Genomic DNA, 15,945 nt, shown 5'->3' with positions numbered 1-15,945 from the left:
AAGCGAACAATGTGACCCGCCCAACGGAGCTGGTCAAGTGTGGTCAGTGCTTCGATGATGATGATGATCTGGATGGGTGCAGGATGCCAGCAAGGTTGAAAAGCCTAGGAGAGAAGGCAAGGTAAATCAAGGAGTAGTGGCTGGTGATACCAAGCTTGAGGTTCATTGTAAGAAGAAGGGCAGAGGAAGGTAATGAGTATTACACCTTGAGCGTGAAAGAATGAGATTAGGAGGCAACGTAATGAGTCTTTGATTTCAAAAACTGGAGCTAGATGGTGTGGAGGTGAAAATCACATTGGCCACTGCAGGGGTAGAATTGGACACGGGTGGCACACAAAACAAGAGATATCGCATCGGTCGTTAGTCATACGCTCTGCCCGATATTCAGTTCCATTGACTTCAACAGCACTCAGTATCGAGTGGGCTATATAACAAACGACCATTGCAATTCCACCTGTTTTTCATCCCTGTCAAAGACCAATTTCACATCTGTGGTGTAGGGGTGCATTTGTAAGAGTAGATTTTCTGAGTCCTTACCTGTGGTGAGGAACCTCGCAAGATGTGAGTCCACATCAGAAAATTGCAGCCAGCAGGCCCTCGATCATTCAATACATGTGAGATATCTCACCATGGGCCAGGATTGAGACAGTCTACCCATTAATTCCATTGCACATAGCAACCTGAGCATCTGGAGTATTGCATTCAATTCTGGGCACTGCATACAGATTCACCAAAATGATACCTGGAATCAAAGGGTTAAATTATGTGTACAGGTTGCATAGACTAGGCTTGTATTCCCTTGAGCATAGAAGATTAAGGGGAGATCTAACTGAGGTGTTTAAGATGATTAAAGGATTTGATAGGTTAAATACAGAGTAACTATTTGCTCTGGTGGGACAATCTAGAACAATGGGCCATAACCTTAAAATTAGATCTGGCTATTTAGGGGTGATGTCGAAGCACTTATTCTCACAAAGGGTAGCAGAAATCTGGAACTCACTCTCTCCCAAAAAGTTGTTAAGGCTGGGAGTCAATTGAAAATTTCAAAACTGAGATTGATAGAATATTGTTAGGTAAGGAAATTAAGGAATATGGAACCAAGGAGTTAAGATGCAGACAAGCATGCTCTACTTGAGTTGCGGAACAGGCTCAAGGGGCTGAATGGCCTACTCCTGTCCCTATGGTCCTATTGCATTGCTGTTTGCTGTGCAAATTGGCTGATGTGTTTCCTGACATTATCTGGTCATTTAAAATCGGATGGCAGGAAGTGCTAATGAATGGGGTCACCTTCAGAACAATAACCCAACATGAGGCAAGGGCTCCTCTTTTACAGTGTCAATTTCATATAGGCACTGACCAACTGGAGGACAGTTCAAGCTTTCCAGCTGCATTCTGGGCCCTAGCCCTCTATGTTAAATATTTTCGGAGGCCTTAATGAGTCTAGCGCACATAGAAACATAGAAACATAGAAATTTACAGCGCAGAAGGAGGCCATTTCGGCCCATCGTGTCCATGTCGGCTGACAAAGGGCCGCACGGCCCTTGGTCGGCAGCCCTGAAGGTTACATATAAACCTACGAACAATGACGGAAAGGCAAAGAGTACCCAGTCCAACCAGTCCGCCTCACACAACTGTGACACCCCTTATACTGAAACATTCTACACTCCACCCCAACCGGAGTCATGTGATCTCCTGGGAAAGGCAAAAAACAGATAAAAACCCAGGCCAATTTAGGGAGAAAAAAAATCTGGGAAAATTCCTCTCCGATCCATCCAGGTGATGGAAACTAGTCCAGGAGATCACCCTGGCTGTATTCGATTCCTTGCAGTACTTGCGCAGTCCAACAAAAAGTCATCCAGTCTAATCCCAATTACATGTGCTCCATGTGCTACAAACATTCTGAGGCACTTCATCGAACGCAGTGTATGTCAGGGACCCATAAGCCTCGGGCTATTGGATCACCACTGATCTAATTGAGCCTGATCAAGGTGGGTGGCAACACATTGGGTTGCCAGGATTGCCCTGGACTCTCCTGGAATTAAAGATTGATCTCCTGGACACTGCTGAGAGCAACCCAGATCATCGGGCCATTAAAATAATTACTAGGTTTGTTTTTCAATTTCTTTGAGCACTTTCATTTATTAGTTATAATAAAAATTGGAGATGGTGGGTGGGAGGTTAAAGGTTGTTTTACTGGGTGGGGCAGTGGAAGGCAGAAGGACATGTATTAAACCTCCAGGGATACGTCCAATCAGAATTGATAAACCTAGCAGCACATGATGTATGGCAGCAGTAAGGGTGCCAGAGATTGGCTCCTATTAGGACTCTTGACATATTAGGACAGCTATTTAAGTTCTGTGCATCTGTAGTGCCATCAGCTTAGCTACCTCGACTCACATTTATATTAGATAGTGCAAAATGTGATGGAATTTTCAAATGCACTAAATCACCCTTTACATCAGTACACTAAACTGGCTAAACAGTATAGTTCAGAGGTTGTGTTTACTGTATCTAATCAATATTTGACTCCCTGTTCCTGGGCTTTAGTTACGGTTCTGTTTTACTGTATGCTAATCAACATTGCAGGACATGCTATCAGAATCTGACCCACTGTGTTATTTACTTTGACCCTGGAGTACTCTTGCACTAAATCCAGCTTCTATCAGGCAAGCAAGCACTAAAAGAGTAGTAGCCATGAAACAGCAATCCTGCAGCATCCATGGCTGTCCCTGCTGTGAATGTATAAATGAGCAAGGGCCTCCTTGCCTGTGGCATCTACTGTTAATGCTAGGCTTGTGTTGAATATTTTCTCGTGGTATATTTCTCTACTGTATATCACATATTTGAAACATGCAAAATTCTTACAGGGCTTGACAGGGTAGATGCAGGGAGGATGTTTCCCCTGGCTGCGGAGTCTAGAACCAGGGGCCACAGTCTCAGAATAATGGTTGGCCATTTAGGACTGAGATGGGGAGAAATTTCTTCACTCAGAGGGTGATGAATCTTTGGAATTCTCTGCCCCAGAGGGCTGTGGAGGCTCAGTCATTGAGTATATTCAAGACAGAGATTGATAGATTTTTGGATATTAAGGGAATCAAGGGATATGGGAATAGTGCAGGAAAGTGGAGTTGAGGTAGAAGATCAGCCATGATCTCATTGAATGGTGGAGAAGGCTCGATATGCTGAATGGCCGATTCCTGCTCCTATTTTTTTATGTTCTTATATGGTGTTTCTTATTAAGTGGCTGCAGTTCTGTCTGTTGAGTGTTGACACCTCAATGCTAGATAGGAATAATTGTACAGTGACAGTGGGGTATTAGTCATTCATAGGCAGTCCCTCAGAATCGAGGAAGACTTGCTTCCACTCCTGAAGTGAGTTCTTTGGTGGCTGAACAGTCCAACGCGAGAGCCACAGACTCTGTCACAGGTGGGACAGATAGTGTGCATGCACTGTATCACACACTGACTGTATCAGTGTTACATGCTATCACTGAGTGTCTTGTTTTATACACAGCCAGTATCATTGCGTAAGTTTGTGTTACACACCGAGTGCATCATTGAGCTGGTGCATCAACAACTTGCATTTATATAGCACCTTTAATGTTATAAAAACGTCCCGGTGCGATTCTCAAGAGCATTATCTGGCATAATTTGACACTGAGCCACATAAGGAGATATTAGGACAGGTTAACTGCTATACCCTTCGTGCAATATGTGTTGGACTTTTCAACTGCTACTTGAGGCATTAAATCCCCTTCTACATGAAATGTCACTCACTGCACCACTGCATATATCTGCGTCACTGACTGTGTTACCTGTCTGTGGTACACACTGACTGTAGCATTTAATGTTTCTGCATCACACACCCACTGAATCCCGAATCACTGGATCCTGCATGTGTTTGTGTCTCACGCTTGTTATATCACGTCAGCACTTACTGCAGAGGTAGCAGTCTTACTTCAAACCCTCAAAGGTTGTAGCTTTATAAACTCACTGCAGGACTTAAGCATATATTGCAGACTTCCACTTCAATGGAGTACCAGATAGATACATGTCCTTTCTTTCTCTCACCTACTTCCTACTTGTCAACCCGAGGAAGATTTTATAATCGTGAAAGCTCAGCTGTGCTAAAGGTGGGGCGGCAAAAGGGCTGCCCTTTATTTATTCTGTTCCATACAAATTTTACCAGTAAAGCAGTGAGATAAGTGTAGTTACACCAGCAAAATGGTGCACGAGGCTCAACCATCCAGACCAGAACGATTCCAGGTCTGCACCGTAGCCTTGGCATCATATTTGACCCTGACATGAGCTTCCAACTCCATATTCTCTCCATCAGCAAGACCACCTACCTCCACTTCTGCAACATTCCCGCCTCCATCTAATGTTCCCTGTAAGCTGCGCAGTTGCAAAGCTGCCTGAAGGTCCCGCTCAGTTGGTTTGCTGGCTTTTAAATAAAAATCTGCACATGCATGGTATTTTGAATGGGCCATGCAGTCCCTTAAAGGGGCCACGCAGTCCCTTAAAGGGACCGTGTAGCCCCCCAAAAAACCTCAGGGAAAATTGCCTCCATCCTTGCTTCAGCTCATCTGCTGCTGAAACCCTCATCCATGCCTGTGTTACCTCTAGACTTGACTATTCCAATGCACTCCTGGCTGGAATCCTAGCTTGTACCCTCTGTAAGCTTGAACTCATCCAAAACTCTGCTGCCCATGCCCTAACTGGTACCAAGCCCTGTTCCCCCATTACCCCTGTGCTCGCTGACCTACATTGGCTCCAGGTCCGGCAACACCGTGATTTTAAATTCACCCTTGTTTTCAAATCGCTCCATGGCCTCACCCCTCCCTATCTCTGTAATCTCCTCCAGCCCCACAACCCTCGGTGATCTCTGCGTTTCTCCAATTCTGGTTTCTTGTGCATCCCTGATATTCATCGCTCCACCATTGGCGGCCGTGCTTTCAGCTGCCTGGTCTCTAAACTCTGGAATTCCCTCCCTAAACCTCTCCACTTCTCGACCTCTCTCCTTCTATAAGACGCTCCTTAAAACCTACCCGTTCTATGACCGAATATCTCCTTATGTGGCTCAGTGTCAAATTTTGATTTGATAATGGCCCTGTAAAGAGTCTTGGGATGTTTTACTTAAAGGCGCTATATAAATGCAAGTTGTTGTTGTGCTAAGTCAGCTGATGTCAACCAGGTCAATATTTGGGACACTAAAATTGTCCTTGGAACCTCTGGGCGAGGGAAGGGCTAATTAGCCATGATTGGACCCTTGACCACTATGGGATATTGGGAGGTGAGAGGAGTGGGATATTGGGAGGTGAGAGGACTGGGGTTGGTCCTGAAACCCAACCCCCCCTCCCCAATATCTCGCTGATACCGTTGGGGTCACAGATGGACGCAAGGTCAGTTGGGTGAGGTGATGGAGGGTCACCCAACACCCCCTCAAACTGTAGCCCAGCATGGGCCAGCACCCCTGGGAGGACGAGGAGGAGGAGGTAAGAGCGAGTCATTGTTGAGGGCGGGCGATGGTTTGGGGGGAGAGCAACCCCTTCGCTGGGGAGGAGATGAGCTCACCTTGCTCAGTGCGCAGTCTCTCCGCAGCGCAGTGCTCGGAGCGCTTGCCTCTCACACCGCCGCCGCGATGGCAGCTCCGCTGGTCACCCTGGACGAGGAATGGCAGGATTTCTACGAGTTGAAGCCCGACCGAGCCGGAGGACGGGGCCAGCTGGAGGAGGAGGAAGGAGGGGAGGAGGAGAACCTGAACGAGCTGGGGTCGGTGAGGACCCTAGGGGCCTCCCACCTGGAAGACATGACGGAACTGGACAATTTCAGCACCGAGATGATGAGCTTCAAATCCATGGAGGACCTGGTGAACGATTTCGACGAGAAGCTCAATGTTTGTTTCCGAAATTACAACGAGAAGACGGAGAATTTGGCCCCGGTGAGGAAACCGGCGCCGGTGGAGGAGGAAGAACTGGTCCGAGATGACGAGTGAGTGCTTTGTGATAATCTTTACATAAATATACATTTCAAAATGACCGATTGGGGCTGTACAATCTAGTCACAATTAGAATCACTCCAAAAGGCGTGCCTTGAATTAATATGTATGCTGCTTTGGAAATGTTATTTATAAATAGTGCACAACAAAATTCGATTGTTAATTCATCCCGGGAGTTGAATTAAGGCTTTTGGTGCATCTAACGTGTAACGGGCAGTTTCCCATTGCAATAGGCAATGCAAGATGCACATTCAGTGCTTGGCATTCCTGATTCCCCCTTTTGTCATTTAGAACGAGTGTTTTAGCAGTGACCCAATGCATCACCTGCAGGGTACCGAAGCAAATCATAAAAAAGGTTATTTAATAAAAAAAGACACCATAATGCACAAATTGCCAATGCAAAGCCCATGTGTCCCTCAGTCCTGCTCCTGACGGTGCTTTCAACACAGAATGAGATTTCGATATTTTTCATTAAAATGCCGGGCTATACATGCAATGTGTTTTTTAAATATTCTGCAGATTGCAAAATATATTTTATCTGTATTTTAAATAGAAGTAAATTGATCAAATCTGGAGGGATGTGGTGTTGTATCTAACCCTGCAGTAAGACACAAAGCTGCCAGTATGTATGTAGATATGGAGAAAGAGATGAAGATATATTTTACAGATAATTACTGCACCAGAGGGTTTAAAGACAGACCCCAGGATTTTCACATGTGATGCACTACATCTGACGATGGCCAAAGGCTGATACCAGCACTGCCCACTTGAGGCCACCCTGAGGTGCATCAGTCCACAACATTGCCCAAGGACTGTTTGGGATTTGCTTTACTTAGCCCCAGTGTTTCTCAGACCAGGGCATAAGACAAGGGCAGAGACTTACAGCAGAGACAGATTCTGCACACCCAGGCTCGGCAGTAGGGAAGCATTCCTCAGTAAAAGTGCGATGCTAGCACATGGCGATATCACACAGCTAGCCCTCAATGGCTGTCTGTGCCCCACATTCACATACACTGGGAAATCCCAGCCGTCAATTTGAAGCAGGCTGCAGCCTGTCCTTCGTCATGTTCTAATGTCCCCAATTAGTGGGAAACACTGAGATCTGTAGCACCCTTGATGGCTCAGTGGGTAAGGGCTTTAGCTGATGCGTATTGAGCTATAACAACCAGAAGGGTGCCAGACTCCATCCCCAGTGTCTGTTGCGTAGGCTGGTTTCACCTGGTGCTGCAATAAAAGAAAAAAAAAGAAACACTTGCATTTATATAACGCCTTTCACAATCTCAGGATGTCCTAAAGCGCATTACAGCGGATGAAGTACTTTTGAAGTGTTGTAATGTGGGAAACACGGCAGCCAATTTGTGCACAGCAAGCTCACACAAACAGTAATGTGATAATGAGCAGATAATCTGTTTTAATGGTGTTGATTGAGGGATAAATATTGGCCAGGACACCAGGGATAACTCCCCTGCTCTTCTTCGAAATAGTGCCATGGGATCTTTTATGTCCACCTGAGAGGGCAGACGGGGCCTCGGTTTAACGTCTCATCTGAAAGTCGGCACCTCCGATAGTGCAGCACTCCCTCAGCATCGCACTAGAGGGTCGGCCTAGATTTTTGTGCTCAAGGGTGCTACAGTTGGCCTCAGTGATTTGGGTAAAGAAGGCTCAAAATGAGCTCGTTCCCTGATCACTATCTAGCAATTATGGAAGATGTGTGCATGCGTGCATGTGTGAATATGCGGGCTTGTAACTATGTTTATGCAGGGGCGTGAGTGTATTTGCCATACGCTCATACATTAAATAAGGACAAGGTCAAGGTCAGATGCTGCCCACAGTCAAATTGCCTGCTGTTACTCATTGCCCAGGGTTACATGTGAAATGTGGTCACTTGGGAGGGCTTCCAATGGACCACAGAACTGGAGCAGTATGCACACATTGCGGAGAGGAGAAAATAGAGAAACGATAAATCGTCAGAGGCTGAAATGAGTTCCATTTTGTGCATTGGTGACAGCGCCGGAGCTCAAAGTAGTCTTGTAGTCAGTAACGTTAAGGCATGATTACTTTAGGATATTTTGGAATGTGATCTGGAACCTTCATCAGCTGCAATCAAATTAAAAATGGCAGATCAGTGAAGAACCTTTTCACAAGATCAATACAATGGTTATATGGCAGTGCTTGCCAGCACAATAAGTGGTCTGTTGCTTCCTGAAACAATCAAGCATTAATATCACTTCAGACAAAAATCTATCCGATTATCTACCTACTCTCTAGCTGTGAACCAGCTTGGCCGGGTTGGTAGCACTCTCTGCCTCAAGTCAGAAGGTTATGGGCTTGAGCTCCACATCAGGTTTTCAACACATTGTCTACGTTGACCTTCCAGTGCACTATTGAGGGAGTGTTGCATGGTCAGAGATGCTGTCTGTAATGTATACTCCCATGAGTATGCTCACAGGTTTGTAGAGCTGTTGAGTTGGGAGTGGCTTAGCCAGTCATGTGATGTTCACAAGACTCAATAAAACCCCAGCCAGTTGAGTTTGGGGGATCCATGATGAGGCAGGTGGTTGTGAGCCTGGTGGATGAACTGGTAATGTGTAATAAACCTTTGCTAATAAACCAACTAGTTCTTAATAGCAATGTGTTGCTATAAATTCTTAAGCAAATAATCCATGAAGCAAATACATTACACTGCCCTTCAGATGAGACATGAAACCGGCCCCTCCTGCCTCTTCCAGTAGTTAAGCAAAGATTCCATAACTATTTAAAGAATAGAAATGCATTATCTGCTGTCCTGGCCAACAATCCTCACCCAACACAGCAAGCCTGCTGTATTTGACGACATAACAACAGTCACTGCACTCTTAAAGTAACTCAAAGACATAGTTTGAGGCATCGTGGTGTGAAAGGTAATATGTCGATGGAGGTAATATTGCCCGGGGCGTCTCGTTTCTGTGTTCGTCAGTCCTATTTTTCCCGCCCATCTACTTTATGTCGTGGGCTGGTGATCGCATACATGGAAAATCTTGGCCAGTGTCTTATTATCTTCAACCATCCACCTCTATATGGGAGTTCCTCTCTCAATGGGGACTATTCTAGTCTAACCTGCCTGTCGGGAGACTGATGAGATGGGGTGTAATGCTGGTTTTGCACTGCACTCAATTTTACTCTCCATTGAAGTCACTGCTGCTCGGGTGGAAGACCGACGTTCCAGCCAATCCAACAGTTTCCCAAGCGTTAGGTTAGTTTAAAATTACCCCCAATGGATCAGTGATGCGGAGCGACCCAGATTAGGGCTGCCCAGATTTGACCGATAATCTGTGCTGTTGGCTGGTCTCAGCCAATGAAGCAGCGAGGGTGGCAGCATTAGTGATCTCACAGCAAGTTAACTGGAGTTAAACCAAGGCCCCGTCTGCCCTCTCAGGTGGACGTAATAGATCCCATTATACTATTTCGAAGAACAGCAGGGGAATTCTCCTTGGTGTCCAACACCTAAAAACAAATAATCGGGTTATTATCACATTGCTGTTTGTGGGAGCTTGCTGTGCACAAATTGGCTGCCGCACCTCCTTCATTACAACAGTGATCACACGTCAAAAGTATCTCATTGGCTGCAAAGTGCTTTGGGACAACATGAGGTTGTGAAAGGCGCTATATAAATGCAAGTCTTTCTTTTGTTTTCTTGCTCTGAAAAACAGATGGAACTGTCACCATGAAGGTTGCCTGCATATATTATTTGGAATAATTTGGAGTTTGTTTCACGGAGGTTACACATCTTGGATTTTACATGACGTTCATTAAACAGCTAAGCTTTCTGGTTTATGATGTTATTTCAGCTCCCTGTGCCTACGTTCCCTCTGTGCCTTATCTTGTGCCTAACACATTGATTGCAGTGTGTGTTTGATTCTCTACAGTAGGGATATAAGGATTTATTCAATGATCCTGAGCCTCACTTGAAGGGAATGAACGTTGGTGAATGGCTCGATGGAGTTGTCCTCTTATCTCCCCCCGTTCTGCCATCGCTCAGCATTCCACACTGGGAGTACGGAATCGCTGAATTTACTCATTGAACAAATTAATGACTGGAGGCAGAAATTCACAACCCATCCTGCTTTCAGGAATCACTTTGAAGCCCCCCCCCGGTGGAACAAACAGTTTTGCCAAAGGTGACGCAGACTGTGATTGCTCTTTCATGAGCCGAGTCTTTGCCCACTCGTTTGCGTCTGTAACACCAGCAAAATTAGAGCTTTTCACGCCCACAGCAGCAAGTGCCTTTAATATAGTAAAGCGTCCCAAGACATTATCAGACAAAATTTGACACCGACCCACATAAGGAGATGTTGGGATCGATGACTAAAAGCTTGGTCAAAGAGGTAGGTTTTAAGGAGCGTCTTAAAGGAGGAGAGAGAGGTAAAGAGGGGGGAGAGGTTTAGGGAGGGAATTGCAAAGCTTAGAGCCTTGACAGTTGAAGGCATGGCCACCAATTGTGGGGTGAAGGAAATCAGGGATGGACAAGAGTTAGAGGAACGCACAGTTCTCCAAGAGTTGTAGGCTGGAGGAGGTTACAGAGATAGGGAGGGACGAGGTCAGGGAGGGATTTGAATCTATTCTATTTGCTGGTAAAGTGATTTAAGTATCAAGCAGATGGGAAAGAATAATGGAAGGACCCAAATCAAAGTTAATGTTATGTATATCATAAGTACACTCAAAGGATGTACTCCATATTTATAGTCAGGAATGCTCAATGACTGGGTAAATTGGAGGGGGAATAGGGTGGCACGATGCCAGTAAATGAGTCCTTTTCACTGGTGCCAGCTAGTCCTGATATTTTTATAAATAATGCTTTTTAGTCCTGGCCAATATTTATCCCTCAACCAACATCACTAAAACAGATGAACTAGTCTTTATCACATTGCTTTTTGTGGAAGCTTGCTGTGCGTAAATTGGCTGCTGTGCTTCCTAAAATACAACAGTGACTACACTTCATTGTAAAGCGCTTTTCGACATCCTGAGGCCATTAAAGGTGCTATATAAATGCAAATTCATTCTTTATGGGCTATGGTTTTGCCCAAGTTACTATCAATCACATTTCAGCTTTGATAGCTAATTCCAGCAGATTATTTGACTGTGGCGGGCATCACAATGGAGTCCAACCCAGTCCTCACCCTGATGTCAACACCCTGTGAAAGGCGGCACTATATAAATGCTAGTCTATTAGAATTTTTGCTATTCATCCACGCAAGATGTGAGTGTTGGTGAATTGACTCTCCCTGCTAGCAGAGCTCGACCCTTCCTCCCCCAACATCCACACAGCGAGACTGCAAAACAAACAGGAGCTGGGACCTTGGCCGATGTTCCCTCCCCTACCCTGAGGAAGCAATTTGTAACGTCCCTCTGCCACCATGCTGAGATTAGCTCGTTTTGCTTTACGATTTGGGCCTCTGCCAGCATTAGAAGAATCAATTTGGCCTTGTATGTGTGCTACGAGTGGGATAGTGTGGTGTACACTAATAATTAGCCGATTATTATGGGGTGATGCTCTAGAGACTACATGGGATACCCACCTGTCTATTCCATTGTCCAGCTCAGTGGAAATGCCCTTGTTTGGTGCACTATTGCCTATCCAACTGTAGCCCGAGCATCTCTTCCTGCCCCTGCACCATTACCTCTGGAGTTCATTCCTCGCCCTCATCTACATGCTACCAGTTGGTGGCACCATCTAAAGATGTTGGGTCAGCTACCATGTGTGCGCTGATGATACCCAGCGCACAGCAAATGCCACACTATCGGACAGTTACGCGTAGGCTAAAACAGTCGATTTATTTACAAGAAAGTTAATTACATAGAGGCAGAGAACTGTAGCAAGAAGCTCGCCACACAAGACTTGACTTGCACAATACATAAACTGTCTCAAAACAGTAAAAGACAGGGTGTTAGTGGTTCTTAGCTTTTGCCTGAGGTGCTGATGAAGCATTAAATGGGCAATGACACCATGGAGCATACCTTCGCCACCTGGCATAGAATAGACGGAGAAGCAGGGAGCTGAGGACCCCACAACTGCTGTTACACTTTGGCATTGAAGTAGTTTCATTTAACTCTTGAATGATTCTTCATGATCAGGCAATTAAGAGGTTAACCATTTTGAACACTTTAGATAAAACGGGAACACCAGTCTCTATCTGATGGTTTGTTTGCTTTTGACACCTGATTGGAACAAACTATTCTTGGAGGGATGTTCCTTCTCGATCCTCCCCTAAATTGGGACTGGGATTTCTTTCCTCCTTTCCCACAGTGGGACTGCTGCAACCCAGATTTTCCCCGCCCGTTGTATGCAAACGTTGGCGGGGACGTTGGATTGGGGCCCTTTGCGGATTTGCCTACTTTCCGTTCCGCTTATCACAGCTTCCAGGAGCTGCCACGTGCAAGGTTACGGTGGGACCCGGGCAGCAGTGGTAACTGCCCTGAGGTGCCCCCATGGAGGGAGAGAGCCATGTAGCCGTTTCGTCTCCAGACGGCCCCAGATACTCACCTCTTGAATACCCCAGTTTCAGCCGAGGCCTACGCTGGCACATCAAACCCGATCTTCGAAGCCCTTAATGGTACCTCGCTGGGTCTCTGGGTGTTGCAGCAATAAACTCGGGCGATATTGGGTCAGCTGCTTGTCGTACAGCTTGCCACATTTTAATTTCCATTGAAGGTCAGTGGGGAGAGATGTGTAATTGAACCGATATTGCCCATTTTACACTATCGCCCAAAGTCATAATTACCTCCGCTGTCCTTTCCGGGACTACCATCATCCCCTAGAATTAAGCTACTGTATCCTGACTGATGCATATACGAAGGAGCCAGCCTGTTCTCTCATAGACAGGTTGATTGTCATAGAAAGGGTGCCTATTCTCTGGACAGTCTCTACCCAGTCACGAAGTCATGAGGAACCTGTTGAAGATACAGCTCTCCTGAAACCAATTTTGAAAAGACAACTAGAGGAAAATAACTCCCCTCTCCCAGTCGTGCAATTTCCATATTCCTGGAACTTTGTGGTCAGCGCACTTAAAAATCAGGTCAAGCATTCATAACCTTTGACCTTTAGCCATCTCTTCAGAGGAATGACAAATGAAGAACGCTGTTTCTGCTGCCCTTAGCTCTCTACGACCTGATTTTGCATTTGTTACGGCGAGGAGAGCGAGGAGATCTCTTCATCTGTGACCAAGGTGTCAGTAGCAGGGGTCTTGGTTACCACAGCTTTTGGAGCTGCCACGTGCAAGGTTACAGTGGGGCCCAGGCAGCGGTGGTAACGGCCCTGAGGTGCCCCCATGGAGGGAGAGATCCATGTAGCAACGTCCTCGCCGACATTTGCATACAACGGGTGGGGAAGAAGTGGATTTCAGTGGTCCCAGCATTTCTGCAGCGATGATCTCAGAACTTTCCAAAGTGAACCAGCCAAATAAGTATTTTCAAAGTATAATCACTGGTGTACAATAATGTAGGTGTTATGTATTAATGCTTGGGGGTCACCAGACACCAGAGGGCGCCGCGGTCGGAGGTCATCGGGCTGTATGCATGTGGAATGTGTGCTTGGTCACCTGTATATAAGCTGGATTTATTTGTCACGCAGGCACTCTTGGGCTGGAATAAAGATGGGCCAGGTTGCACCTGAGTGAGTTTACAGTAACCAGACTCTTGAGTCATTACAGTAGGGAAAGGCAATTTATGCACAGCAAGATCTCAGACACAACAATGAGATAAATGACCCAATTATCACCAGGAATCACCTGGAGATTCTCCCAATCAGCCAATTTAAATTCAGCCGATGATAAGCATGAGCACTGTGTACACAGTATTTAACTAAAGTCATATACAAACACAATGAAATGTCTCTACTTGTATCTAATGGTAACACTCCACTTCTGCTGATTCAGCACAGATCAGGAATTCAATCGGGAACTTCTGTTCTGTGTGACTCATTACCAAACCTGAAGTGCATTTACACACTGCATATTGGACACAAGACTCCCAAAGCAAGCGTGCTACTCGGAACTCCTTCACGGCAAACGAGCCAAAGGTGGGCAGCGGAAACGTTACAAGGACACCCTCGAAGCCTCCCTGATGAAGTGCAACATCCCCACTGACACCTCGGAGTCCCTGGCCAAAGACCACCCTAAGTGGAGGAAGTGCATCCGAGAGGGCGCTGAGCACCTCGAGTCTCATCGCCGAGAGCATGCAGAAATCAAGCACAGGCAGCGGAAAGAGCAGAAAGAGCATGTGGCAAACCAGTCCCACCTACCCCTTCCCTCAATGACTATTTGTCCCACCTGTGACAGAGCCTGTGGTTCTCGTATTGGACTGTTCAGCCACCTAAGGACTCATTTTTAGAGTGGAAGCAAGTCTTCCTCGATTCCGAGGGATTGCCTATGATGATGATGACTGGGGTAGGAGGAAACTCCCATTGCAGCCCCTTAGCGAATGCAATGCGTTAGGTGCAAAAGAAAAGCATTTTCTACTTCTTCAGATCCCTGTTCTGTGCCGAGTTAATGATCTGATCCAAGGCAGGTGGAGTGTGCAGTTGACTGTAGTGTCCCTGGACTCCTAGGAGCAAGTTATATTTAGCCGGGGTTCCCACTCCTGACTGCTATGCAGTAACTCCAGCTGCTGACACCGTGGTCACAGATGAAGAGATCTCCTTGCTCTGCGAGCAGCAGCAAATGCAAAATCAGGTCATAGAGTGCTGAGCGCAGCAGAAACAGCGTTCTTTATTTGTCCCTCCTCTGGAGAGATGGCTGAAGGTTATGACTGCGTCCAATTTTTCAGTGCGCCATCCACAAAGTTGCAGGAATATGGGAATGTGCACAACTGGGAGAGAGGAGTGGGGCTCATTTGGCTGGTCGCAATCTTGGAAAAATACCCTGGCAGTACTCCACTTCTCGTAACGTTATGTTACATTGTTGAGTTCAGCGTCGCTGATCATTCCTGTGAACAGACCAAGTGTCCTCCCAGGTCACTTTTGAATTTCCTGAAACTGTAAACCTCCACTGTTTCCCCAGGCAGCCAGTTCTTTATATTCACTACCCAGTAGTTAACCTGGATGCCGGCTGCTCGTTGTTGCTGTGTGAATTGGGGGGCTGCTATTGCACAATGGGCGGAAGCCGTGACTCACTCGCCAAACTCTGCCCTCTTCACCCTGACACGTTTCACAGTCGGCGGGACAAACGGCAGTGAAAATTACTGCTGAATCAGACAGGCGCATGTGAATTTGGGGCATGTCTTGCCTCAGTGCCATTTCCCACCATTCGGACATTCAATTCAAACCATGCCCATTTGAAATGGGGATCCAGCATTACTACAATCAAGTTCAATTAACCTATTGCTTAATCATTTTGCCTTTTTTTCCCCCCGGCTAGTATTAATGTTCTTGTTAGCCTTTGTGCCAGTTGTTCTAAATTAGTGTTATTTGGTGTTCCAAGCACCATTACGGCACCAGTGCGTTTCCCCAGTGCGGTTCCATGTGTCACAGAGCTGGTACATCCAGTGAACATGGTGGTCAGCGGTCAGTTGCGGCCTCAGCCCTGCCTCCACCTCTTGGCAGGGACAGTGCAACACCAGAGAACGCGGATTGTGCCGTGGAGTGGAACCCTTGTTGCAATCGCCTTGTGCTGCGCCACATGCTCGTCAAGGCTGCCATCAAACAGCGAGATCGGCCGTGGGACTGCATCAATATCCACCTGCACACCCACATTTGTTCCTTGAGTTTCCTTTCCCTGCACAGTTGCTCGTCAGGTTTTAATGCTCTGCCCTTTCAGACTTGGCAAAGGATGCTTCGACTGTAATATCTGGGCTCATGCAATGCCCTATGGTAACTGACACATGTTATTGGGATATTAATGAGGGCAAAAAGGCAGACTGGGGCAGATAACCTGCTGTCGCATGAGGGCGTATCCTCTATCTGCTGTGCCAAGGCAG

The 15,945-nt window shown here is 46.4% G+C and overlaps 1 protein-coding gene across 4 annotated transcripts in view; it reads left to right on the top strand.

Moving 5' to 3' along the window:
• fez1 (fasciculation and elongation protein zeta 1 (zygin I)) overlaps positions 1–15,945 on the top strand; it is a 125,229-nt gene that overhangs the window by 39,297 nt on the left and 69,987 nt on the right. For 3 of the 4 annotated variants that reach the window (XM_070894323.1, XM_070894322.1, XM_070894324.1), the window contains exon 1: positions 5,629–5,990. The exons of the other annotated variant lie outside the window; for it this stretch is intronic. In XM_070894323.1, coding sequence (XP_070750424.1) covers positions 5,641–5,990 — 350 coding nt within the window. In that variant the 5' untranslated portion in view covers positions 5,629–5,640. Of the gene's footprint in view, positions 1–5,628; positions 5,991–15,945 lie in introns of those variants that run through there. 4 annotated transcript variants of the gene reach the window in all.

Source organism: Pristiophorus japonicus, chromosome 11 (genome assembly GCF_044704955.1).
Source record: "Pristiophorus japonicus isolate sPriJap1 chromosome 11, sPriJap1.hap1, whole genome shotgun sequence".
Lineage (NCBI taxonomy): Eukaryota > Metazoa > Chordata > Chondrichthyes > Pristiophoridae > Pristiophorus > Pristiophorus japonicus.
This window is presented reverse-complemented; position numbering and strand designations above follow the sequence as displayed.